Here is a 26,913-nt window from a genome sequence, read left to right on the forward strand (position 1 = left end):
ACTTGCCCACACACGGACTAAAGTCCGTTCATTTTGAGCGTGATGAGTTACAACAGGACTAGAAAAGGAAGTCAATCTCGCCGCTTTTATCGGCGAGATTGACACCTTGCTGGTGATTCTGCTAGCAGCACTCATCCTTTTCTAGGGTGACAAAGCTCACTCATTGTACTGTCAGCAGTATTGTCACCCAAGCCTGCAATCCTGATTTGGACTACAGAAACCTTCCCTTCATCACCATTACATAAGGGCATTCCTATGTAACTCACATAGCTAAGAAACCTAGTAACGTTGTTTAAAAATTATATTAGGTCCGAGTATGGGTGAGTGCAGCATGGTGCGGCAGCAATAACACACACTCAGTCCAGGTGCAAATAATGGAACTTGTATTTCAATAAATGAAAAAACAGTTCACAAGAAGGAAGTCCAATCAGGAACACTCATGGATAATAGCAGTGTGCATGTCTCAGCCAGACTGACAGCACCTGTTTGGATGGGCAGAATGCTGCCTGGGCAGTCCGAGCCCAAGTGGGAAGGCTTCCAAAAAGATTAGTGGATCCCTATGTTTTCCCTATTCATCTGGAACATTTTGCTACCACTAATACTGTCCCTGACAGATGGATGACCTGTCCCTACACTACCAACACGATGGATGCGCACCAAACCCAGGAGCCAGGGTCTTAAATAGACTCTGCCTGACTCAAGATGACTGCCAGGGTCACATGAGCTGTCAGCATCCAACCAGATCGCTGCCCTGGTGACCCAGGAAACCATAGAGGAACCATGTTCCTCCTGCCTTTCTCTCCCTCTGCACTGTCACTGTGGTTGAAGGCCGTCTGCAAGGGAGAAAACAGACTTCACATGCCTACACACAAAAAGAGCTAAATAAACTTAAGGTGCTAGACTCAGATTTCATTTTTATCTAATCATCTCTGATTCCTGGTCTATCATAACCACCTCAGCTCCCACCAGTGATACCCCTAGGGGTTTTCTGACTCATGTTGGCACATTGCTACTGCATAGATACATACATTGTAAGTGGTTTTAGGGGGTTCATCCTAGGCAAGATTACCTCTAATTACCTTATTTTAATCTCTTTCCGTGACAGGGTAAGACCTTACAGATATTTTTTGTTACTATTATACTACAGCATTCAGTTTTCCACGTGCATGCTCCTGAAGAGTGGATGAATCCACTAAATGCGTAGAGCTAATATATGCCATGTTTTTATGCCAACTATAAGTTTTACCTACTTAATGATCACTAGACATGTGCAGAGTAAAATATTTCATTTCGGAATTTCGTTTTCATCCGAAAAATTTATTTATTTAGTTACTCCCGAAATTAGTTTTTATTTATTTTGTTTTTCGTTCAAAAATTGCATTCGTCCGAAAATCCACATGAATTACGGTCGAATCTGTCTTTGAAGGCTTATGGTGTCTGTCGAATGTATAAAGAAGATTCGATGGAGCTAGTATATAGCATACTTCGTGTGAACTTTAGAACCCTATTAAAGTCTATGGGACTCCAACGTTCAAAATCTAAAGTGCTAATTTTAAAGGCTAATTTGCAAGTTACTGTCCTAAAAAGTGTTTGGGGACCCGGGTCCTGCCCCAGGGGACATGTATCAATGCAAAAAAAAGTTTTAAAAACGGCCGTTTTTTCGGGAGCAGTGATTTTAATAATGATTAAAGTGAAACAATAAAAGTGTAATATTCCTTTAAATTTCGTATGGGTGGCGGTGTCTATAGTATGCGTGTGAAGGGGCGCATGTTTCCCGTGCTTAGAACTGTCCCGGCACAAAGTGTCATTTATTGCTGGAAAAAAAGTAATTTAGAATCACTCGCAGCTATTATGAATTGTCGGCTGCGTAATACAGAGAACACTCATTGAAAGTCATTGATAAAAAAAAATAAAAAATAAAATTAAAAAAAAAGCTTGAGGGTCCCCCAAATTCAATTACCAGGCCCTTCAGGTCTGGTATGGATATTAAGGGGAACCCCGCGTCAAATTAAAAAAAATTGACGTGGGTGTCCCCCTAAAAATCCATACCAGACCCTTTATCCGAGCACGCAACCTGGCAGGCCGCAGGAAAAGAGGGGGGGACGAGAGAGCAGCCCCCCTCCCTCCTGAACCGTACCAGGCCACATGCCCTGAACATTGGGAGGATGCTTTGGGGGTCTGTGACCCCTCAAAGCATCTTGTACCCATGTTGATGCGGAGAAGGTCCTCATCCCCACAATCCTGGCCGGTGGTTGTGGCGGTCTGCGGGCGGGGGGCTTATCAGAATCTGGAAGCCCCCTTTAACAAGGGGACCCCCCAGATCCTGCCCCCCTTGTTTGAAATGGTAAGGGGGTACAAAAGTACCCCTAACATTTCACAAAGAAAGTGTAAAAAAATAGTTAAATAAGACAAACACACTTTTGAAAAATTCCTTTATTAAAAATAAAAAAAAGATTCCAGCGGTGGTAATCCACTCTTGCTATCCAGCGATGGACGATTATCTCTCCGGGGTCCAGCGATGGCTCATCTGAATCAGCGCAGCGAATCCATCCATCTTCTGTCTCCACGGAGGAGACACTGCGGGGATTCCGGCGGCCTGACGTTTGTTATATGCGGAGGGCGGGGCCACCCATCACCTGACCCCGCCCCCTCTGATGCAAGGGGAAACCCGGGGTTCCCCGTGACGTATGGGTGACCCCGCACCCCTCTGATGTAACGGAAACCTGCCTGTGTTACATCAGAAGTGTGCGGTATGGATATTTAGGGGGAACCCCACGTCAAATTCTTTTTTTAATTTGACGCAGGGTTCCCCTTAATATCCATACCAGACCTGAAGGGCCTGGTAATTGAATTTGGGGGACTCCCACGCTTTTTTTTTTTTTTTATCAATGACTTTCAATGAGTGTTCTCTGTATTACGGAGCCGACAATTCATAATAGCTGCGAGTGATTTTAAAGGACTTTTTTTCCTGCATAAATGACACTTTGTGCAGGGACAGTTCTAAGCACGGGAAACATGCGACCCTTCACAGGCATACTATAGACACCCCCCCCCACCCGTACGAAATTTAAAGGAATATTACACTTTTATTATTTCACTTTAATCATTATTAAAATCCCTGCTCCCGAAAAAGCAGCCGTTTTTAAAACTTTTTTTTGCATTGATACATGTCCCCTGGGGCAGGTCCCGGGTCCCCAAACACTTTTTAGGACAGTAACTTGCAGAATCTTTTCTCTCTGTCAAATCTTTTTTCTCTGTCGAATCTTTTCTCTATATAATCCTGGACTAATAGAGGTAAGGTTAGGCACATTCGACCACAGGTTCTATAGACACAGATTGTTATTGTCAGAGTCACGTCGAATCTCCTATTCTATATCGAACTGTTGTAACAAGGAAAACGAAAATAAAGCATTTATTTATGTCGGATCTTTCGTTTTTCGGATTCTGTGCTTTCGTTATAGTTTGTCAAAATGAAAACGAAAATAGCTGAAATTCGGACTAAAATGCATTCGGACGAAAACGAATGCACATGTCTAATGATCACCTGTAATATGTGATTTGTATTATTAATGGTTAAACTGAACTGCTGTTCAACTGACCCTTTGGCTATAGTGCTTTATTGGTCACTGACATGGAACAAATTTGCACATCAAGGGAACCAGAGAAAAGTCAAAGACTCTTATCTGCACACACGTTCTATGTAACTAAGGGCCTTAATGTGCATTAATGCAACTATAGTGTTAATGAGCTTTTTGATTGCATTGCACAGACATTCATGTTGTGTTAAGCCTCGTACACACAATCAGATTTTCCGACAGGAATTATGTGATGACAGGCTGTTGGTGGAAAATCCGACCGTGTGTATGCTCCATCGGACAATTGTTGTCGGATTTTCCGTGAAGAAATGTTGGATGGCAGGTTTTATCATTTTCCATGGTTAAATGTCAATTTTCCGAGCGTGTGTACACAAGTCCATCAGATAAAAGTCCAAAGTACAAACACGCATGCTCGGAAGCAAGGACGAGCCAGAAGCGGTCGGTCTTGTAAACTAGCGTTCGTAATGGAGAATCAACATTCGTTACGTGGCAAATTATGAAATGTACGAATGCAGAGCACAATTCTCTTCTTCTATAATGGGATAATAATGAAGCTGCTTTGCTAGTGATACTGATTGAGTTATTGCAAACAAATTTTAAAAGGCTTTTTTTTCTAGTGATATCAAGAATAATAATATTATACTTGTTATTTTATTTTTAATTTTTTTGGTGCAAGTTATCACAACCCCATTATCCCGTAGTTTTTAAGATCAAAGATAAAACTTTGTTGGTGTCCCTTGTCAATTTTACATTGTATTTTTTAAAATGTAACTGCTACTCCCAAACTGTCATTTAAAGTAAAACACATAGCCAAGTATTATTCTACACAATTTTTTTTATTGTGCATTAAAAAAAGAAAACATACAATTAGACATGATATCTGCCAATAGAACTTAAGCAAAAAGCGCATTCTATGCATCCAAAAATATCGAAATATACCAAATCTAATTATTCAACCAAAAAATAAAATAAAAGCCTCATGCATGTGTCCTGGTTCTTAATATAGGGGATCAACAATGCCAAGAGCTGGTGAAAGCAGGGGTCCGTCATCCGGAGATAATTATGAAAATCATCCGGATAATTCTCCTGAAGCTCCCGCAGCAAAGGCATATCACATAATTGGTCACGATTAATAAAGCAACCAATTTTTGGTCCAAGAAATCCTTCTCCTCCTGTTCCTGAACTGAACTTGGGTCAAAGCAATAACTCCAAGACCAATAATAAATAACAAGTTATCTCCTCCGATTCCGCAACTTGGCTGGTTGACAAACACCCGTTCAGAAATGAACCGAAAAGCGTGAACCGAAAACGTGAAATGAAAAGCCCGAATTAACATTCACCAAACTTCTAACACAAAATTAGCAGATGGAGCCCTAAAGGGTGGCACTAAAGAGCTGAAAAACCATGTAGTACGTCACTACGTTCCTGTTTGTTGGCCAACAATTTCTTGCCATTTGTATGTAAGACAAGTTCCTGGCTAACGCCCTTCGGACAATAGGTTTTGTCTGCGGAAAATCCAATCGTGTGTACGAGGCTTAAGGCAACAAACCTCAAACGCCCTGTGAAATGTTTTTTTTTTATTTTTTTATTTGTACAAGGCTAAAATGGAAAATGATCACCTTTTCAACCATGCTCTAAACGTACTGTAAATGCCATAGGTGCATTTACAGCGCATTTATGGTGCGATTGTGGTGCGTTTCAATATAAGTGAATGGAGGTGTTTGCTAAGCATCAACACCTGCCGAACTCTGCAGGCAGTGTTAATTTTGCCTCAACGTGATGCGAGGCAATGCTAAGGCTGCAGTGTGAACACCTCCATCCGCTAAATATTTTAACATTTTTGAGTGGTGTTGATAGGCGGTCAGGAAGGGGTAAAAATGTGACCCAACCACCAATATTCAATGCCTAGGTGAAAGAGCCCTTAAAGTGTTAAATTAGAGGGTTAGCATGACAGCCGGGCAACTAGCATTTACAGACTATGGCTGCATTTAGAAGGTCGTTAGGATAAGTAGGTTCTTGTAGGCGGTTGAAACGCTGCCTGCATACACTGTGTGCGAATGGCTGCAGATTTCAAAACTGTATTATGTACTATTATATGGCCGGTGTTTGCATTCACCCGCCCATCAGAGTAGTTACATGCAAATAGAGCCTCTGATCGACCCTGGATGCAGACAGTGTGCATCCAGCAAATTATCCACTGGTATTCAACATTCTGGCTGTAGCCTAAAGCCTCGTCTACACGATTGGACTGTTGACCAACAAAACGCCATAATTTTGTCCGAAGGGCGCATGCCAGGAACTTGTCTTGCATACAAACGATACACAATTGTCGGCCAGCAAACACGAATGTAGTGACAAACTACATGGAATTTCAGCTCTTGAGCACTACCTTTTGGGCTCCTTCTGCCAATGTCGTGTTTGGTGAGCATTGATTCCGAGCATGCGTGTTTGTATTTTGGACTTTTGTGTGGCGGACTTGTGTACAGACAATAGGAAAATCTGAGAACAGACCGTTGTCCGCTGAAAATTTACCAGCCTGCCATCCAACATTTGTTGGTGGAAAATTGGACAACAGTTTTCTGATGGAGCGTACTGACAGTCGGATTTTCAGCACAGTTTGTCAACGCACAACAAACATGTGTGTACAAGGTTTAAGAAGACAGCATTAACAGCCTCAAATGTTCTCTAATGCCCCGTACACACGATCGGAAATTCCGCAATTTGAAAATGATTTAGCTTTGCAGATTAGTTACATGATCGGAAATTTGGCCAGCAAAACATTGAGAGCAGGTTATTAATTTTTCGGTCCTATCCGCAAATCCGTTCGTGTGTATACAATACCGACATACATAAACTCACGCATGCTCAGATTCAACTACGAGACGGAAGCTATTGGCTACTAGCTTTTGAACTTCCTTTTTTTAATCCCGTTGTACGTGTTGTAAGTCACCACGTTCTTGATGGTTGGAATTTGGTGTGACCATGTGTACGGAAGACAGTTTGAGCGAAATCCCATCAGAATTCCGTCGGGAAAACCAAAAATAATAGGGAGAGCCATGTTTCCTGAATATACAGCACAACCTTATATATATTATAAAATGAATAATTCAATTACTGTATTATTATAGAATGAATTATAACAAATTTTTGTTTCTTTTATCCTTTAGAATGAAATGAATTCAGGGACCTCCCAAGGACAGTTTTTTAAAGACGGCATCAAACGCATTGATTACATCCTGGTTTACAAGAAATCAAATCTGCAGATTGAAAAGCGAAGCACCTTCGAGAAGAACCTGAGAGCCGAGGGGTTAATGTTGGAGCGGGAAGTAAGTCTATGTCATAAAACGTCTCCAGCCTGATATACTGAACTGGAAACACTGGTAATGAATTTCTGCATCTTCTCTCCCGCTTTCCCCTCGTCACCATTATTTTTTATATCGCTGCTTGTTTTCCTCTACATGACCTAAATTAAAATATTAATGGGAAGCTGTGTGCCTGCTTTTAGTCCTTAACATTAAATCAATTTCAGATGACTGCGATTCTCCCAGTTGCTATGGCGGATGTTTAAGAATCACCAGAGAGTGCCTGGAGTTTAGCAACAAGAAGCACTTTATCTCCCAACACATACAAGACAATCTCATCTACTTTATTCAAATGACTAAATGACTTATTCGCTAAAAGGTCATAAAGTGTTAAAGTGTATGTGAAGCCTAACGATCTACTTATCTGTCCTATTTTGGTCTGTTAACCACTTCAGCCCCGGAAGATTTTCCCCCTTAATGACCAGGCCATTTTTTGCGATACGGCACTGCATCGCTTTAACTGACAATTGCGCCGTTGTGCGACGTTGTACCCAAACAAATTGTATTTCCTTTTTTTTTCACTCAAATAGAGCTTTCTTTTGGTGGTATTTGATCACCTCTGCCGTTTTTTTTTGTGCGCTATAAACAAAAAAATGAGCATCAATTTTGAAAAAAAATACAATATTTTGTACTTTTTGCTATAATAAATATCCCCCAAAAAATATACTAGTAATAAGAAAAAATGTCTTTATTAGTTTAGGTCGATATATATTCTTCCACATATTTTTTGTAAAAAAATGACAATAAGTGTATATTAATTGGTTTGTGCAAAAGTTATAGCTTCTACAAAATAGGGGATAGATTTACGGCATTTTTATTATTATTATTATTATTTTATTAGTAATGGCGGCGATCTGTGATTTTTATCAGGACATTGCTCTGGACAAATCGGACACTTTTGACACTTTTTTGGGACCACTGACAATTATACAGCGATCAGTGCTATGAATAATAAAGGGATATTCCTGCGCTACCATGTAAGAAAATATAAATAATAATATGAGAACTGCTGCATACACCGAAGTGGATAAGACCATATCCACTATAAATGTAAATAAATAGAAAGAGTGGTGTTGCACTGTTCTATCACCTAATCAGACAATCCTCAATATGGGCAGTATATTACTGTGCTTCTCCTCTGGCACCAGTAGTAATAGATATAGAAAGACACAAAGAAAGGAAAAAAATGAAAAATACAGATCTATAATAATCTTAAAATGTCAATCTCAATAATGCTCATAAAAGTGCTCCGTGACAGCAATATTGTACAACCAGTGCAAAAAAATGTCAGAGATACCAAAATTGCTAATGTAAACAATAAAGCTTGTGTAAACATCCATATAAAGTGCAGAGTGAACCAGTGATAGATAAATATATATAATATATTCAAAAGGTGTATAAATTAATAATGTGAAAAGTGCATATAGCAGCGTACTGTCCACTCGGCCTGTGCAAATAAGCAAACATACCGCAATAGCAGCCAATATATAAATAAATATTTTACAAAGTAAATCAATCCAAATGCATAGAAATGAATACCGTACAAAATAAATCAATCCAGATGCCTAAATAAATTTGTATAAAAATCAAGGTATTTTTCTATATATAGATCAGTATAAGTAAATATAAGTGTTCAGTTCATATATAAGGTGCAAAAGACTTCTTAAGTGCAAGTGCTTTACTGTGCAATTTGTGCAATCTCTCCAAAGAAAAGTGATAGCATCCAGGTGTTTCTCCACTCCATGTCAACACACACTGGTAGGTAGTGGCCCCTTACCTTGTGGCAAGGAGATAACCGCATATATATATATATATATATATATATATATATATATATATAAACACACTGGATGTTTTCAAACTCTTCTCCTTATGTCCATAGATACTGGTGATAATAGATCTTTACTCCTCTTTTTTCGTCTCAGTCTCTCGTTGGGAGCAAGGATAAATCAACAGAGGAGTACCATAGTGTAGTAGTTTTTTAAAACCAATCAATGTGTTTATAAAAATCTCTCACAGGGTACTCACATATAAAACTCAAACAAAATTGCTTATCGCCAACGAGCAGCGAGCTTGTGCTGTGTATATCAAAATCGAGCGCCTTTCCCATCCCTACGCGTGACGTCATGCCCACGTGACTTCATCAGGGGATCAAGTCACCAGAGGAGAAGCACAGTAATATACTGCCCATATTGAGGATTGTCTGATTAGGTGATAGAAAAGCGCAACTCCACTCTATTTATTTACAGTGCTATAAATAGCCACTGATTACTGTACAAATGTCACTGGAAAGGAAGGGGTTAACACTAGGGGGTGATTAAGGGGTTAACTGTGTTCCCTATGTGTGTTCTAACTGTGGGGGGAATGTGGCTGACTAGAGGAGGAGAGAGATCATTGTTCCTACTTAGTAGGAATACGCGATCTGTCTCCTTCCCCTGACAGAATGCGGGCACCTCCGACAGTACACGCGCCTGCTACAGCGTCTTTAAAAGCTGACATACAGCTACAATAGGTCACGCAGGGGAGCCAACCTGCCACAGTACGACTGCGGCGGCTGTTCGGGAAGCAGTTAAAGCATATCTCTAGTAGACATATTCAAAAATTTGTAAATTTGAAAATTTGGATATTCAGATGTTCGAAAGTTCGTAAATTTGAATATTCGAAAATTCTGAAAATTTGAAAATTCAGTACTTGTTGTATTCAGTTGTTTTTGTGGTTTTCCGTTGTTACTTTCAGTTGTTGTTGTTTCAGTAGTTGTTGTTTTAGTTGTTGTTTTCAGTTATTGTAGTTTTCAGTTGTTGTTTCAGTTGTAGTTGTTGTTTTCAGTTGTTGTATTCAGTTTGTGTTGTTTCAGTTGTTGTATTCATTTGTTATTTTCAGTTGTTGTTGTTGTTGTTTCAGTTGATGTTGTTTAATTTGTTGTTGTTTCTGTCGTTGTTTCAGTAGTTATTGTTTCAGTAGTTGTTTCAGTAGTTGTTGTTGCTGTTTCAGTCGTTTTTTCAGTAGTTGTTGTTTCAGTTGTAGTTGTTGTTTTCAGTTGTTGTTTCAGTTGTTTCTGTTTCTGTTGTTGTTGCTGTTTCGGCCGTTTTTGTTTAGTAGTTTTCAGTTGTTGTAGTTTTCAGTTGTAGTTGATTTCATTTGTACTTGTTTCAGTTGTTGAATTTATCCAAAGTTACAAATTATCCGAAATGACGAATGCCGTATCCAAACGAATTGGAAGGTAACAAATTAATAATAATAAATAACAGTAATGATAACAATTTATTATTATTATTATTATTACTAATAATACATTCCATTTCATTTGTTTAGATGCAGCATTCGTAATTCGTAACTTCGGATAAATTTGTATTTGTTATGTTGACTAACAGCCAAATTGGAAAGGAAATTCCAATATCTATAATTTAATAGTTAATATTTGTTAGTTATTATTTCAAATTTTCGGATTTTCGTTCTTTCAAATTTTCGGATTTTCTTTCTTATTTTGAGATTTTTGAATTTCTACATTTCTGAATTTACGAATTTCTGGATTTACGAATTTATAAATTTACTAATTTTCGAATTTTCGAATTTTGATCATAACGAATGCCCTAAAAATGAAAAAAAAAAAATGAAAAGAAAACTAACACTTTTTTGGCAATGGACATGTCTAATCTCTAGGCAAAACATGTTTTTTGTCTTGGATGCTGCAGGTAAAGGTTTGCACCCTCTGTCTAGTTTTTATTGTCGCCTGTGTCCCCATTGGGGAAATTCATCCCTCTGTTTGTCCTGATGTTGTTTGGAATGACCATTGTCACCAAAACAGAAAGTGAGGGGAGGTCCAAAATTTTAGACTTGTCCCACAGGCTGAACAGAGAAAACTGGTCCAATACCCCCGTCCACACATTCAAGGTGGATAGGGGAGTCTTCCCCTCTGTGCTATTGTATTCTGACAGCAGGGAGAATACAGAGATCAGCACTGTAGCCACACATTCTGCCCTTGACTTTCAGACACCTCATAGAAAATTGCTTAAATTTTAACGCTCATTCTAAACCTTCATTTGACATAAATGCAAACCTCTTTCATGTTTCTGCCACTGAGAAAGTGTTTGGGTCTTTAGTAAAAGTTAATTAGAAACAAGTGCACTTGTAACACGTCAAAGGCCTTGCTCTCCACAGGTCTCGCAGTCTCCCATCATTCTGTCTATCATGAAAGCATTTTTTCTGGTCTTCTTATGGATCAAATTGGAGATAACCTTGGTTCTTCCTAGTGATGGAGTCTTCTTCCGGTATCCTCCAGACTTCCTCTTGCTTCTCAGAGTCCTGCAAAACTTCTACCAGTTACTTTGTGTCCTCAGCACATGGCTTGTTCAACTCCTCTGTTGCCATCCCCTACTTCCTGTAGCATCACTTCCTGTCCTGAGCTCATGAACCAGTCCAATGAATTCATAAGCATATGTATAGGGGAAACCCAGCCTCCTATAACAACACATGAAACCAAAAATGCATCATTCCTATATCTATGCTATATAAATTACTAAAATAGCCATAGCAACACAAGTTCAAACCCCAACCTGCTGATTTGACAGTGAAGGAGCAGTGGTCATCAGTCTGCTCTTGCCATGCAAGATCCTTTTGAAGGCACTTTCTATCTTTGGCTCCCAGTTGTTATCACTCTATCACATGTTCTCCTAATGGAGACCGCAAGCAGCCTTACCAATGTATATCACACAGGCATGCTGTCTCCCTCTGGAAACCCACCCTAAAGAATGACGTAGCAATTTCTAAAGTGCATGTAGATAGGAGATCAACAGTGAGGATACCCAACAAAGGGTGAACATTTTTTGCGGATTTCTTCTTAAAGGCTAAGTTCACCTATGTTCACTTTTTTTTTTTTTCCTATATTCCAGCTCCTTTATGTACCAATATAGCATTCATGTACTTTTTTTTGCAAAAATATCAAAGCTTTCCATAAAATCTACAAAATCTACAGACACTTACCTTACTGTCCTCCACCCATGTTTTCAAACATATCTATTGCTTCTGTCTTACTTCCTGATCAGACTAGAGGCTATGACACAGGAAGGAGTTGACCAGATGACCTCATTAGCATACAATTTGCATCATCCACCCACCTACAGAAGTAATAGATACGTTTGGAAACATGGATGGAGGACAGTAAGGTACGTGTCTGTAAACTTTATGGAAACCTTTGATATTTTTGCAAAAAAACTTATCCTTTAACCACTTGACCACTGGGCACTTAAGCCCCCTTCCTTCCTAGATCCCAGCCCCCCCCCCACCCCCCCCCCCCATATGAATGGGTATTGCGCACATCGTACCTCTACCCAAAAAATTTAAAAATAATAACCGCAGGAAACAGTTTTTGACGAGTCCTTTGCTAAAAAAGTAAAAAAAAGTGTCCCTCGATGTAATCCATCATCAATCACGTCGCCCGTAAAAATAGAAGAAAAAAAAACCCTGTCACCTCATGGGAGGCCTCTGGCCTTCTGCTTTGGCAGCTCTTATATAGGCAAGGGATGGGGCTACCTGACTACATCACCTGGTGGAACCACTCCCTTCTGATGTCATGTGATGTCATGTGACATCATAAGGGTGCAGCACCATCAGGTAACGTAACCGGGGGCCATGCCCCTTGTCCATATAAGAACTTTCAAAGCAAAGAGGAGGCAGACGGGTGGTATAATCCCAGGAAGCGGAGCGTTTTTTTGGGGTTTTTTCGGGTCCGGTGGGCGACGTGATTGACGCTGGATTAAATCGAGGGACACTATTTTTTTTTTTTTTTAATAAAGGATTTCTTACGTTTTGACACTTTTTTGGTGAATGGTTAGGGGTACGATATACACCTACCCATTCACATAGGGGGGGTTTCGGGAATAGGGGGCACCCTTGTTAAAGGAGGCTTCCAGATTCTGACCACAGCCCAGGGTTGTCGGGTTCTGCAAGTGGGGAACTTATCAGAAGTGGTCCTTGTCCACATCAACATGGAGACAAGATCCTTTTGGGCTGGGGGGTACAGATCCGTCCCCTGCCCCAAAGCACCCACCCCCCATGTTGAGGGCATGTGGCCTGGTATGGTTCAGGAGGGCAGCGCTCACTCATCCCCCCACTTTTTCCTGACCTGCCAGGCTGCATGCTCAGATAAGGGTCTGGTATGGATTTTGGGGAGGACCCTACACCATTTTTATTTATTTTTTTACATTTTGGTGTGGGGTTCCCATTAAAATCCATACCAGACCCGAAGGGCCTGGTATGGACTGGGGGGAGACCCTACGCCGCTTTTTTTTTTCATTGTTTTTAATGTCTTTTGGAGGGAGCCTGCAATACATTACAGCTGCGAGCAAGTTTAAATTACAGTTTTTTCCTTTAGAAATGTCATTATTGCTGCAGCATGTTCTATAAATCGCACAGATGCGCCACTTTACAGGCAGACTAAGCGGACCCCCCAGGCACGATACTTAAAGCAATTTTTCATTTTTATTGTTTCACTTTAAGCATCATTAAAATTACTATTCCTTTAAAAACGATCATTTAAAAAAAAAAAAAAGAATTGCATTGATATGTGTCCCCATACACTTTTTATGACAATAACTTGCATTTAAGCCTTTAAAATTACTTTTGATTTTTCATATTCGTGTCCCATAGACTTCAATAGAGTTTGCTTGTTCGCAAGAACTTTCTCCTTGTTTGAGATGTTCAGGTGAGAACCAAACCGGGGGGTTTTCAGCTCATCCCTAATTTCGAATAGATTGTTTACATAAAAATCCAATAATCCTATTTTTCAAACAATATTTTGATCTGTCATTTGATTACAAAATATGGAACAATACTGCATGTGTTGCATCGGTTGGTATCTTAACCAATGATAGATCACTTGTTTACGATCGTTTGTATCTAAACAATCACATATGGCCACCTTAAGCTATCTATATAATTTTTACTCATAGACTAAGAGAAGCAGCCTTTATTATTCTTCAGATTGCCACCCATCAATGGCTGCCATCACTGAGCTTGTCTCCAACTTATCTATTCTGTTCTTAGCATTCAAGTACAAGGTAGCACGATGTTGTACCATGTTCAGATTTCGACTGCAGAAGTTTAATCTTGTATAATCAATGTTCTGCACACAAATGCTCCATTAGGGTGGTTAAAGCTATGACAAGATTTTCTGCTGTCACAGTCCCCTTGTCACCTGATTAGATGATGGCTCCATTAGTTTGAGTAGTTATTTAGTAATAGGTGTTCTCATAGCAGATAATGGATATCTGTGACAGGGATCAGCATCCCTCAAAAGCACTTTACAGAAAGCCACAACAAGACAGTTGATGAACTTAAGTGGAACATTAGATGACTTATGTATGCTTAAAATTTTATTAAGGAAGTTAAATATCTCCGTAGGATATTCCTCGTTTAAGGGCATCACCCTGTGGCATATTAAAGGCTTGAATACACAAGTGCGGTATGCACAAAGTATCTGAAATTCTTCTTTTTAAATTTCCAGCTTGGATCCCATTGTCTACCAAGCTGTGGTCTTCTTAGTGAAGCCTTTGGAAGGAGTGACAGTTTCTGTATCTGTCAGAAGCTACAGCCAATGTCTACCTCTGCCTTTATACAGTATGCATAGGTGTGTGCTGGGTGTGCTTAGGCACACCCTAATCACCCCTCGTGTGGCGCAGATTCCACCTGCTGCCCCCCCCCCCCCCCAGCTCAACAGCACTGCCAGTTTCCCTTCTCTTTTCTCCCACCAGCTGCTACTGCATGCACACAGGGAGATGTTTCAGGATGTCATTTACCAGCCTCTTCATTTTATAAATGAACACAGTGAGTGATCGGTACTGATTTCTCACTGTGTTCATTCATAATTGAAGCATAGTCAATCGTGTTTACTATGCTTATGTTTGTGAATGAACAGGAAGCCGCTCAGCACAGAGCACTTACCATACACTTACCAGACTCCAATGTCCAATATTTCATCAAAGCCCTCCAACAGGGCTTCCTAAGAAAATTGTATAAAAAAAAAAATACTAAGAAAAAAAATTGTACTAAATAATAAAACAAAATTGTAAAAAAAATTATAAAATCAAATGTGTAAAATTTTTTTAAAAAAAACTAGCAATACCGTCCACTGCCCTACTGCCTTACTGCCACCAGTCTTTGCCCTACCTAACTGACACCAGTCTTTGCCCTACTGACACTGTTCATGCATGTTTGAGCTTTAAGGCACACACCCTAATGCAACAGGCTATGCACACCTATGTTATCAATATGTTTACAAAGTCATTCAGCTCAATACACCATTGTATCCAATTGGGGGGCTCTGGTAATGCCCACCAGCACCCCTTTTTCTGGCCTGCATGTATAAAAGGTAAAACACGCAAGAGGGCTTCTAATTATTCTATCAAGCAGAATGACAACCACAAACAATTATTCTATAACATAATCCTTTGCTGAGATGCAACAGACCGATTTGCATGATCATTTCTGATACAGTCCAAAAATAGTATCTGTTATTCTGGTGCGTCAGAAAAAAATATGGTAATAAGGAACTTCCTGTCTTCTAAGGGTCCTTTCACACGGGGCGGATCAGTTCTGATCCGCCCCGTGGATATCCGTTTGCTCAGTGGGGATCATTCCGTCGATCCCCGCTGAGCAGGGAGATGACAGGTCCGTCTCTGCACACTGCGCAGGGACAGACCTGTCACAGCGGCGCTCTCCCCTATGGGAGATCGGATGACGACGGACCGCAGTGCCCGTCGTCACCCGATCCGATCCGCAGACGGATGGAAAAATAGCTTTTACCTCCGTTACACTTTTTCGGATCGGAGCGGGTCGGATGTCAGCGGACATGTCACCGCTGACATCCGACGCTCCATAGAGCTCTATGGAGCACCCGTTCAGCTCCGCCTGAAAAACTGACAGGCGGGCCTGAACGGGACGTCAGTGTGAAAGGGGCCTATGAGTGACAGAGACTTGCCCCAATTTTTTATTGCTCTGGCCAATGAACTAGATGAATAGCATCTGTTTACTTAGATGACACCAATTTTATTATTATGAATTTATTACAGGTATTTGTATAACACTGTCAATTTACACAGCACTTTACATACTGTACATTCGCGTTAGTCCCTGCCCTCAAGGATCTTAATGAACGAAAGTCAACTAACTCACATACAGTGGCGGCTGATGAAGTTTTAGGAAGGGGGGCACCAGACCCCACCCTTCCTTTTTGAAACCCCCCCACTTCACATAAGCCCCACCCCTTATAGAATCCACCCACTCCACCCAATCCCCTGTATTCCCCTTGCTTCCACCCATAGTGTCAGGAGTATACAGCTCAGCATCACAGGACAGAGTATACAGCTCAGCATCACAGGCCAGAGTATACAGCCCCAGAATCACAGGACAGAGTATACAGCTCAGCATTACAAATATGGTATATAGATTAGCATTACAGATATGCTATACAGATCAGCATCACAGATAGGGTATATAGATCAGAATTACAGATACAGTATATAGATCAGCATCACAGATAGGGTCTATAGTTCAGCGTCACAGGTATGGTATATAGATCAGCATCACAGATAGGGTATACAGGTCAGCATCACAGATAGAGTATATAGATCAGCATCACAGATAGTGTATATAGATGTGCATCACAAATAGAGTATATAGATCAGCATCACAGATCATGTAGCATGACAGCACCCCCCCTACTCGCGGGACTCCGCAACACACAGAATAAAAGCCCCCCCAACCCGCCCCCCTCCAGCTCATGTAACTCATGACATACAGCATGACAGCACGGCCCCACCCCACCCGTCCACATGTCCCCCCGCTCGCAGGTCTTGCTGCACATTTATAGCAAATAATCTCCCCCCTGGGCACAGGAGGTTCGGCAATTACCGGGCTGTGGTGTCCTCTGCTTCTGTGTCTCCTCAAGGCAGCGACGGAGGAGGAGTCCGCTCCTTCAGCTTCCTCTGCTCTGTCTCTTCTTCCACCAAAGTGCTGGTTATCTAATAGGATCGCCTGGCGATTTGACCACTCGGGAAACAGGTCTCACTGACCTGCCTCTTGATTGTCAGGGAGGCACTATGATGTGAAAATAGCAAAAATTAATCCGCTATGGTCACACAATTGGGTGGAATCATGGCGCACTCTCTGTGCCCCGAGCCCACCCTTTTTTAAAGCCTATTAGAGCCTCTGGCTCTAATCAGGTGCTTAAAAAAACACCCCCTCCCACCCCCACCATAGGAATCAATGCATCCAGCATTCTTAAAGGATGGCCTGGTATTCTTCAAAAACAATCAGTTCATGGGCCTACAAGAAGCATGCTGATAGGAGGAGAAAACAGAATGACAGAGAGATGAACTTGTCACTGTACTGCATCTCTTTTCAATGTCCGGTCACAGGCTGGGTCCAGGACAACCTATGCTCAGAGGCAGTAAGTTGAATGATGCTGGCCATAAGACTGAGGACATCTTGTGGCAGAAAAAAGTACTGCATTGAAAGATTGAAGGTGAATATTGCAGTAAAAGCTGGTTTCTTGTTATTTTATCTTTTAACATATTGTTCTTTTTGATATTATTTTTGGCTCATGTCCTGTGTGAATATTTTATTCAAATGATTTTATTTTTGCCTGTTTTAGAGTGCGTTTACCAACAATGACATCATGTTTGTCAAAATCCACTGTCCATGGGATACGCTGTGCAAATACGCTGAGAGGATGAACATCAGAATGCCTTTTAGGTATATGTCTTTGAGTTCCTTTTTGATCCAATTTTCAACACCTGTGGTTTTTGTCTGAATTGTAATGGGCTCATAACTCTGTATAGAATCATGGGAATTACATCAAGCTGGAAAATCTCTTGATGGGATAACAAGCTCCTCTGATGGTCAGTAGCGCTCATTATCATCCCCTGCGGAATCCTACGTGGCCTGAATTTCATACACCATTTTCAAATCTAGCACATCGCTTACAAGGATTATAGCAGCCCTTAGGGGCAGCTATTTTTATCTTACAGTTTTGCTATGTACTTCCTTATATAGGGTAAAATAAGAGATGCTTTCTTGGCTGTATGGCCAAGTTTTAGTCTAGGTTCCCATTTGTGTGATGCAGGAAAATTGCGTGCTTTTGCAGGCGCTTTGTGGTGCCATTAATTCTTAATAGCACCCCAACACACCTTGCTAACGTGCATGGGAACTCATGTTCCAAAAGGCATGGCAACACAGTGCCATGTATTTTAATGTGTGCTTTCATTTCTGTTTTGCAATTTTCATGCATTGGGCAGTCCATTGGAATGAATGAGTAACATTCATACAATTGCTCCTGCATAGAAATGAAGGGCGCCTTCATTCACTAGGGCCTTCTGTGTTCAAACCTACTTGGGTTTAAGTGCATTTAGATGGATTTAAAAGCATTCAGAGTATCTAACGTTCTCTTGTACACACAGCATTCTATTTATTTCTAAATGCATCTGAACCGAATACACCTACTGTATGTTTAAGTAAATTATGTAAAATTATTCCAATTATTTATATGCATTTAGAAATGTCCTATAAATGCAAATTAACGGGCTTCTTCAGTTGACTATTAAAAAAATTAAAAGTCAGCAGCAACAAATCCTGTAGCTACAGCAACACAAATCACTCACTAAATTAGCAGGTGAGTCAGCGCTCCACTGGCAAATAGTCATTCAAAATCCATAGAGGACATATGCAAGAGGGTGGGTAAGGTTGATAGGATAAAAGACATGTGCAGTTACTGGCAGCTCCTGGATGGGTATGGGGGTTCCTTCAAGACATGTAAACAATAAAGGAGGGCACCAGATCAATATATGTCAAACACAAACTGCAATTTATTCTGAAAACACTTAAGCCTCATACACACGATCGGATTTTCCGAGGGGAAATATGTGATGATAGGTGGAATAGGCGGAAAATCAGACCATGTGTATGCTCCATCGGACAGCCATTGGCCAACTTTCTGTGGACAAATGATAGCATGTTTTAAAAATTTACACGAACAAATGTCTGTTTTCGGATTTTCTGAGCATGTGTACACAAGTCCGTCTGACAAAAGTCCAAAGTACAAACACGCATGCTCCGAAGTAAGGACAGGCCAGAAGCAGTCGGTCCTGTAAACTCACGATCGGAATGGAGAATTAACATTCATGATGTGGCAAATTATGAATCTTGAAATGCAGTGCACATTCTCTTCTTCTTTAATGGGATAATAATGAAACTGCTTTGCTGATGATAGTGATGGAGTTATGGCAAACAAATTTTTAAAGGCTTTTTTTTTCCAGTGATATCAAGAATAATATTATTATGCTTTTTTTTTTTTTTGGGGGGGGGCAATTTACTACAATACCATTATCCTGTAGTTTTTAAGATCAAAGATACAACTATGTTGGTGTCCCTTGTCAATTTTACATTGTATTTTTTTATATATATTGTAACTGCCTACTCCCAAGCCAAGTATTATTCTCCACAATTTTTTTTATTGTGCATTAAAAAAAGAAAACAAATACAATTAGACATGCTATCTGCCAATAGAACTTAACCAGAAAATGTGCATTATATGCATCCAAAAATATAGAAACTATACCAAATTAACCCACCAAACTTCCACTAACATGAAATTAGCAGAAGTAGCCCAAAGGGTAATTGTTGGCCAATAATTGTGTGGCCATGTGTATGCAAGACAAGTTTGGGCCAATGCCCTTCGGACACAATTTCACGGTTTTGTTGGCCAACAATCCCATCTTGTGTATGAGGCTTAACATCTAAAAATGCTGTATACTGCACACAGGGTTGGTAGGTTGGAGAAATGATCTTGCAACAGGCTCCTGATGAAGGAGGCGATGCCTCAGAAACATGTTGCAGCCCCCCCCCCCCCCCATCTGTTCTACCAGCCTGTGGACACAATGATCGTGGCCTGTGTTAGAGCTCCGGATGCTCCTGGCGTGTGCTATTGCGGCTACTCTCCAGCCCATCGAGATCGCTGCTCCATTCTACCAGCCCTGTGTGCAGTATGTAGCATTTTTAGATGTAAGTGTTTTCAGAATAAATTGGGGTTTATGTTTGATATATACTGATCTGGCGCCCTCCTTTATTGTTTACAAATCCTGTAGCTGCTGACTTTTAAGAATTAGACATTCACCTATCCAGGGATCCAGCGCCATCCTCACCTTGCTGGTTTTCTCATTAGGCTTCAGCACTGGCATACTAACTGCGGGCAGCCGGCTGGGACTGCTGGCGGCTTCCCAGCCGGCTGCACACTGTGCATGTGCAGCGGTTGTGTGCTATTTGATTGGTCCTGCAGCTTTTTGGTACCTGTGACATGTCCCAGAATGCTGTGGGGGGAGGCAAACTTTCACTCAGATCCCAGCAGCGATCTGACCAGAAGTGGGAGAGCGGGTACCTGTCAAAAACAGGTACCAATTCCCCCCAAGAAAAATGCTGTGCCAAATCTACAGAAGGAGAGGGGGAGGAGGAGGAAAAGTGGAGCTTCCCCTTTTGGGCGAAGTTCCACTTTAATCACATGGCCATGTGAATGAGGTCTTAGAGTGAGCCCATTTGCTCTTTTACACACGTGACTTGTAGTACAGGAGCAGAATTACATATTTTTAGCCCCATAGACTTTAATGGGTGCACCTAAAAAACATATACATTTTATGCATTTTTCAAGTCTTTTTCAGGAGCTCCTAATAAAATCGATGGGATTAAAACCACACAGTCCTGCCCCAGAAGAAGGTCACATAATTTTTCGAGCATCACAAAACAAGGGACACAATAATTAGGTGTTAATAGGCCCATTGAGAATAGTTGGATTCATCATCTTGAGTGTTGTCACACTTTGGGAATTGCATGGCGAAATGCTCAGGTGTGAATAGGATTAAGTGTTAATTAATCAGGTTTTTATTGCTGTCTGAGGTCCTGCTTTCCCCTTCCTTCCTAGCTGTCTTGGTGACCATTGTTGCTGGGCATCAAAATGAGGGAAAATCCAAAGTGTTGAGTTGTCACCAGAATAGGAACAGAAGAGACATTTTCCCCAGAGGACTCTTGTTCCACTGACAGCTGTCTAAGAGGGGATGTCCTTCACTTTGGAGAGATTTATGATGGACATACGTGCTTCAATTAATGGTTGATTTCTTTTCTGATCAATTTCTTCCAACAGGAATAATCAATCTATAGTTGACAAACTTTTTGATTGATGTGACACACAAATGTGGTTTTTCGACTAATAGTTAAAATATGATTATGATTATAAATTAGAGATCGCACCTCTGTTTTCACCATGTATTCTCACCATCCAGTGATGGCGAACCTTGGCACCCCAGATGTTTTGGAAATACATTTTCCTTTGATGGTCATGCACTCTGCAGTGTAGTTGAGCATCATGGGAAATGTAGTTCCAAAACATCTGGGCTGCCAAAGTGCGCCATCACTGTCATAATCTGATCGATCGAAATACGTTCATTTTCATGAACAAAGTATCTCAGTGGTGCAAGTCAATACAAAATTACTGAAAATGTTCACGCTGGTTGATCAACTCCAATTTCTATTGAGTCTAAGTCCTTGTACACACGGTCAGAGATTCCGACAACCAAATCCGTCTGAGTAATTTCGACGGATTAATTCCGGAAGAGGTCCGGAAGTGATGTTGCATACACACGGTCGGACTAAGTTGTCGGAAAATACGATTGTACATAACGTGATGACGTTATTTCGTTACGACAGGACTACTTTCAGGCTAGTAGCCAATAGCTTTGGCCTAGGAATTTGATCTGAGCATGCGTGGCACTTTGTCCGTCGGAGTAGGCTACACATGATCGGAGTATGTTCGATAGGAGCATTTTGTGGGAAAATTTTACCGGCAAGTTGGAAAAGTTGGTCCGTTGGATATTCCAACGGAAACAGTCTGATGCAGACCACACACAGTCGGAATATCCGACAAAACGTTCCGATCGGACACATTCCGACGGAATCTCCGACCGTGTGTACAAGGGCTAAGGCTGGGTTCACACTAGCTGCGGCCACGGCTCACAGTAGGGGGTCCGGGGTAATTCCTGTGCACCATTTCAGGTGCGAATCAGGTGCGAATTTGTGGCTGAATTCGCACCTGAAACGGACCAGAAGACGCACAGGGCTCTTCTGCAATGCTGCCCCATTGGTAGCCTGTCATGTGATTTCGGATCAGTGTAAACCCAGCCTCAATCGATTGAAATGGAAGTTATAGATTTTGCCATTTTAATTGAAACATGCATCGATCAGATAATAAAACTGATGCTTGTGTTGCCACCATTAGTCTCAATTTGTGTTGTATTTCTAGGACAGGAAATCTACCCGGTGGGATACAGACAGCAATAATAATAATAAATAATAGAAAAATAATAGAATAATAATAAAGGACAAGGCTTTTAAATATTCTTCATTCTAATTAAAAAATTAAAACACAAAAAATCTCAACTTTAGATACTCTATAAGTATAAATATCACTTCTTACAATGAACACAGACTGCCATATAGTAAGATAATATAATAAGGGTGCTTGCATTGAACTGGAGGAAATAAAAATAAAAATTATTGTCTGCAAAGCTGCTGTTTAATATTTGCCACTGCCATAAAGCAAAGCATTTCAGCCACGATGTATCTGCTCTGCCTTTTCTTTAGGTAGGCGGTCAGCAGACGGTAAAGTCACCAGATTTTACCACCCTCTGGCCGCCCTGGTGAGCAAGCCCTTAGAAGACCTCTGTTGAATGAATATAGTTTCTTTTTTAAAAAAAATCACAAAAAAGCCAACATGCCAAACTGAAAATCCTGATAAAAAATGTACTAAAGTCCCAAAATGTCAGAAAAACAAGAACACCTACTTTTCTTCCCGCAGCCCGCTTTATCATGTTCCCTTGATGAAGAGGACCTCTGCACCCTTGGAATGTCAGTATTCTTGTTTTTCCGATTTGGGACTTTAGTAAACTTTTTATCAGGATTTTCCCTCCCTTTTTTTTTACACCATTTAGCCCTGGATCCACCATTTTAAGGCCTCGTGCACACTGGACGTTACAATAACATTATAAAATCGTCAGTAGCTTTGCAGTGAGTTTTTCAACTTTTTGCAACGTTTTTGCAATAGCTTTTTTATCGTTTCTTAGCGTTTTTTCACGTTAACATTTTAGCGGGTTTTTTTTTAAAGAAAAAAACTATTATTTTTTTTTTCAATGGACCAAAAACTTTAAAAAACGCTGTTGAGAGAAGTTTTTGAGCGTTTATCGACGCTTGTCAGCGCTAGAGCGTTTTTACGACTAAAAAAACGTCTCTCAGAACCCACTAGTTTTTTTTGTTTTTTTTTTACTGCTCAAAAACACCACTGCCCAAAACTGCTGATAACAGCCTATGTGTGCATGGACACATAGGATAACATGATGGAGAGATTAATGACTGTAGAAAAAAATGTCTACAGCCAAAAACAGCTGCTGTAAAAACATCAAAAAAAGGTCCAGTATGCATGAGGCCTAAAGGAGCGCGCAAGAAGTCTGTGCAGTATGGTTTGATAAACTGATAGTGAAATAAGATATGTGTCTGGTTGCTGTGACCAACTCTGACATTTTTCTTCTCCAAATTTTGAAATTACAATACAAATGTGCAAAATATTCAGTAGAGAGTGAAAAAATTGTGTTCAAGTGCCACCTGCTGGACAATTATGTATGCAGCACTCTACAGAAGCTAAATGTATAGAAAAGCACAGGTTATCCAAGCTTGGTTGGAATATATAGAGGGAGCTTCTCTTGATTTTTTTTTCACCCGCCATACCAGTTATTTATTGTTTATATAGGTGTCAGCTCTCATTGTCTCTTTACAGAGGTTTGCCTTTTTGTACGTTCATATCATGTTTGCTACATGAATGTGAATGTAAAGAAGATGTCCCAACTAGAAATGTGGGTGATGCAACCCCATTACGGGGGCCTCTCTGCCTCTTTAGTTTCCTAAGTTAATTCTTCTAATTGCACAGAATGCCCAGTGCATTAACAGCAATTATATAGATGCTCCCAAAATATATATGCCTTCAGCAGGGTTTATTTACTAAAGTCAAATAGACTTTGCAAAAGCAGTTGCACTCAGCAAGGACATTTGCTCCAGACCTTACTAAATGAGACAAAGCTTCACTTTGCAAAGAATACCCAACCCAATCACATGGGAGAAAAAAAAAAGAAAGAAAAAATAGCATTTTTTCTGGCACATGATTGGATGATGGAAGTAAGTGGAGCTTCCCCTCAGTCTCTTTGCCTTTATTAAATGAACCCCTTTGTGCACTGCATGCACAGAACAGTACACAGGGGTGGATCTCCATTCTGTTGTAGCCTAAGGCCCATTTCACACGGGGCAGACTCCATTGGGATCAGCAAGGGATCTGCTCACAGATCAGAGCAGAGTAGGAGGATAACAGGTCCATGTCCCCTCAGTTTCTGCAGAGAAGACATGGACTGAGCCCACTCTGCTCTATGGGAGAGCTGGGAGTAAATGAACTCCAACTGCCCTCCAATCCAATCCACTTAAATAAAGGGAGGCAGATCCCCCTACTTTTTTTTATTTTTATTGACTAGATCAAATTGGAGGAAGCCCATTTACACCCACTGATTCATAGGGATAAATGAACCTTCCGATCATATCCACCAGAAAAATTTACAGGAGGAGAACCTGATCAGATCAGGGGCCTAAGAAGAAGACATGGCAGAAAGAAAGATTAAAAAGAGCTCCCTGATTTTGACATAACATGTAATCCCTTTGCTTGTGTCTATTTAAAGAGAACCTTTCCTGGGAGATATTTGACAGCTGCCATTGTTAATGCTATTGTCTGGCTGTTAAGCTGGCCCATTGGCTTCAATGTTTTGAACCACTGAACTGGCACAAGGAGCCAGAGTAACGCGGGAAGGCCTCTGAAGACTTGTCCTGCTTAACGAGAGTAGCAAAGCAAGAGATTGGCATGACAGCCAGCCAGCTGGCATTTTCACAATGAGAAATCAGTATTCAGATTGAATTTTGGCCAGGTCAGCAGCACTGTTGGCATATTTTCCTTCAATCAGCACTTGCAGACAATTTAGCTGCAGTGCTGACCAGTGTATTCTGGCAGCAGAGGAGTCCTGCTGTCAGGATACAATAGCAGAGCAAGAAGGATTCTCCGATCCATTTCACTTGTGTGGATGGGGAAATCCGTTCGCTGAGAAATAAAAAAAAAAAAACTGATCAATGTAGGCCAACTTTAGAAAAGGTTTCTTTTAAGGCCTAGTTCACACCTATGCAGTTTGCAGTTTGAATATTCCAGGGGCATTTTGCATTTTTCAATACATGTTTTTGGTCTATTGAAGTCTATGGAACCAAAAAACAGAAAAAAGTCCCTGCCCCTTTCCATAAGATGAATGTGAACATGACCCTTAGGAAACCATGTTACATGGACTGTAGTGTATTTCTGCAAAATGAAAAACGCACAAAAAAATGCATAGGTGTGAACCAGGCCTAAAGGATGGAATTCAAGACAAGGCCACACAGCCATTCAGTCATTTTACTTTCATTTGCTTTCCACACCATTAATCTTGGCCAGCTAGATGGTTAGAAGAGTCCAGGGGTTGGTAGCCAATGCATCTAAGGTTTACAGTTCCAGCCTTACTCCTTGAACCTTTTTTACTGTTGTCAATGAATGCTCAAATGGTAATCAAAAATGATTCGTTAAAGGCTGGGTTCTAGTTAACTGTGCAGCTATAATTGTTGAAATTGCAATATCCATACGGTCTTTGACATACTTATATTGTCAACCCAAATGGAATCCATCATGTGACGCTTCAGCTGACTTGTGCTGTTCTTACAGGAAAAAATGTTATTACACTGACTGGAAGAGCAAAACCATGGGCAGGTTGGTGGGTGATGATGTTTTTTATTTCGCCAATTACCCATCCTGCAAAATCAATCAAACCCTCCCATTAGCAGTTGTGAATTTATGCTGTGTATAACTTTGCTTCACTTTTAGGAAGACAGATACTGCACTTAAATGGTGACCATATGTTTGAGCGTATGGGAAGGACGGTTTGGGACATTAAGACAAGAAAACTGCCATTCAAGTGTTGGAAAATACTGTGGACATTTACATTTAGCAAACTTTAGACGAGAACTCTTTATTGCTTAAAGGGAGCTCCAATATGAATACAATGTTTTTAAGTTCTCCTGAACTTTTTCTTTCTTTTATCACTGCCCTAATAAAGCCTGTAGCAAGACCTTGTACTTGCTATTGTACACTTAGGGGTTGATTTATTAAAACGGAAGAGTGTAAAATATGGTGCAGCTCTGCATAGTAACCAATCAGGTTTCAGGTTTTATTGTCAATGCTTAACTGAACAAGTTAGAAGCTGATTGACTACCATGTGCAGCTGGACCAAATTCTGAGTGCTCCAGTTTTTATAAGGGCCGGTTCACACTGCAGGCGAGGCGAGGCGACACCGACTTGCCTCGCCGCGACCTGCCGCGACCTCAGCGGCAACTTGCAGATGACTTCTGTATAGAAGTCAATGCAAGTCGCCCCGAGGTCGCCCAAAAGTAGTACAGGAACCTTTTTCTGAGTCGGAACGACTCGAGTCGCTCCTCTCAGAACGGTTCCATTGTACAGAACGGGGGCGACTTGCGAGAGCGAGGCGAGGCGAGTCGTGTTGCCTCGCATCGCCCGCTGTGTGAACCGGCTCTTAATCTCCCCTTTAGTTGTTGCCTATCTTATATATATTGGATGTGACTGTGTTGATTGAACAACTAATAATTAATTAGGGAACACCCCGCCCCCGGTTCGGTTCGCAACAGAACATGCAAACAGAAAAAAATGTGTACAAACATGCGAACACCATTAAAGTCTATGGGACACAAACATGAAAAATCAAAAGTGCTTATTTTAAAGGCTTATATGCAAGTTACTG

General features: G+C 40.8%; 1 protein-coding gene across 1 annotated transcript in view; it reads left to right on the forward strand.

The window, feature by feature from the left end:
* The window catches only part of ANO3 (anoctamin 3), a 371,821-nt gene that overhangs the window by 90,975 nt on the left and 253,933 nt on the right, over window positions 1-26,913 (forward strand). The window contains exons 4-6 of the mRNA XM_077460837.1: window positions 6,764-6,922; window positions 17,607-17,707; window positions 25,824-25,868. Coding sequence (XP_077316963.1) covers window positions 6,764-6,922; window positions 17,607-17,707; window positions 25,824-25,868 — 305 coding nt within the window. The remainder of the gene's footprint in view (window positions 1-6,763; window positions 6,923-17,606; window positions 17,708-25,823; window positions 25,869-26,913) is intronic.

Source organism: Lithobates pipiens, unplaced genomic scaffold, assembly GCF_037356315.1.
Source record: "Lithobates pipiens isolate NorthernLeopardFrog02 unplaced genomic scaffold, aLitPip1_a1.2 Scaffold_10, whole genome shotgun sequence".
Lineage (NCBI taxonomy): Eukaryota > Metazoa > Chordata > Amphibia > Anura > Ranidae > Lithobates > Lithobates pipiens.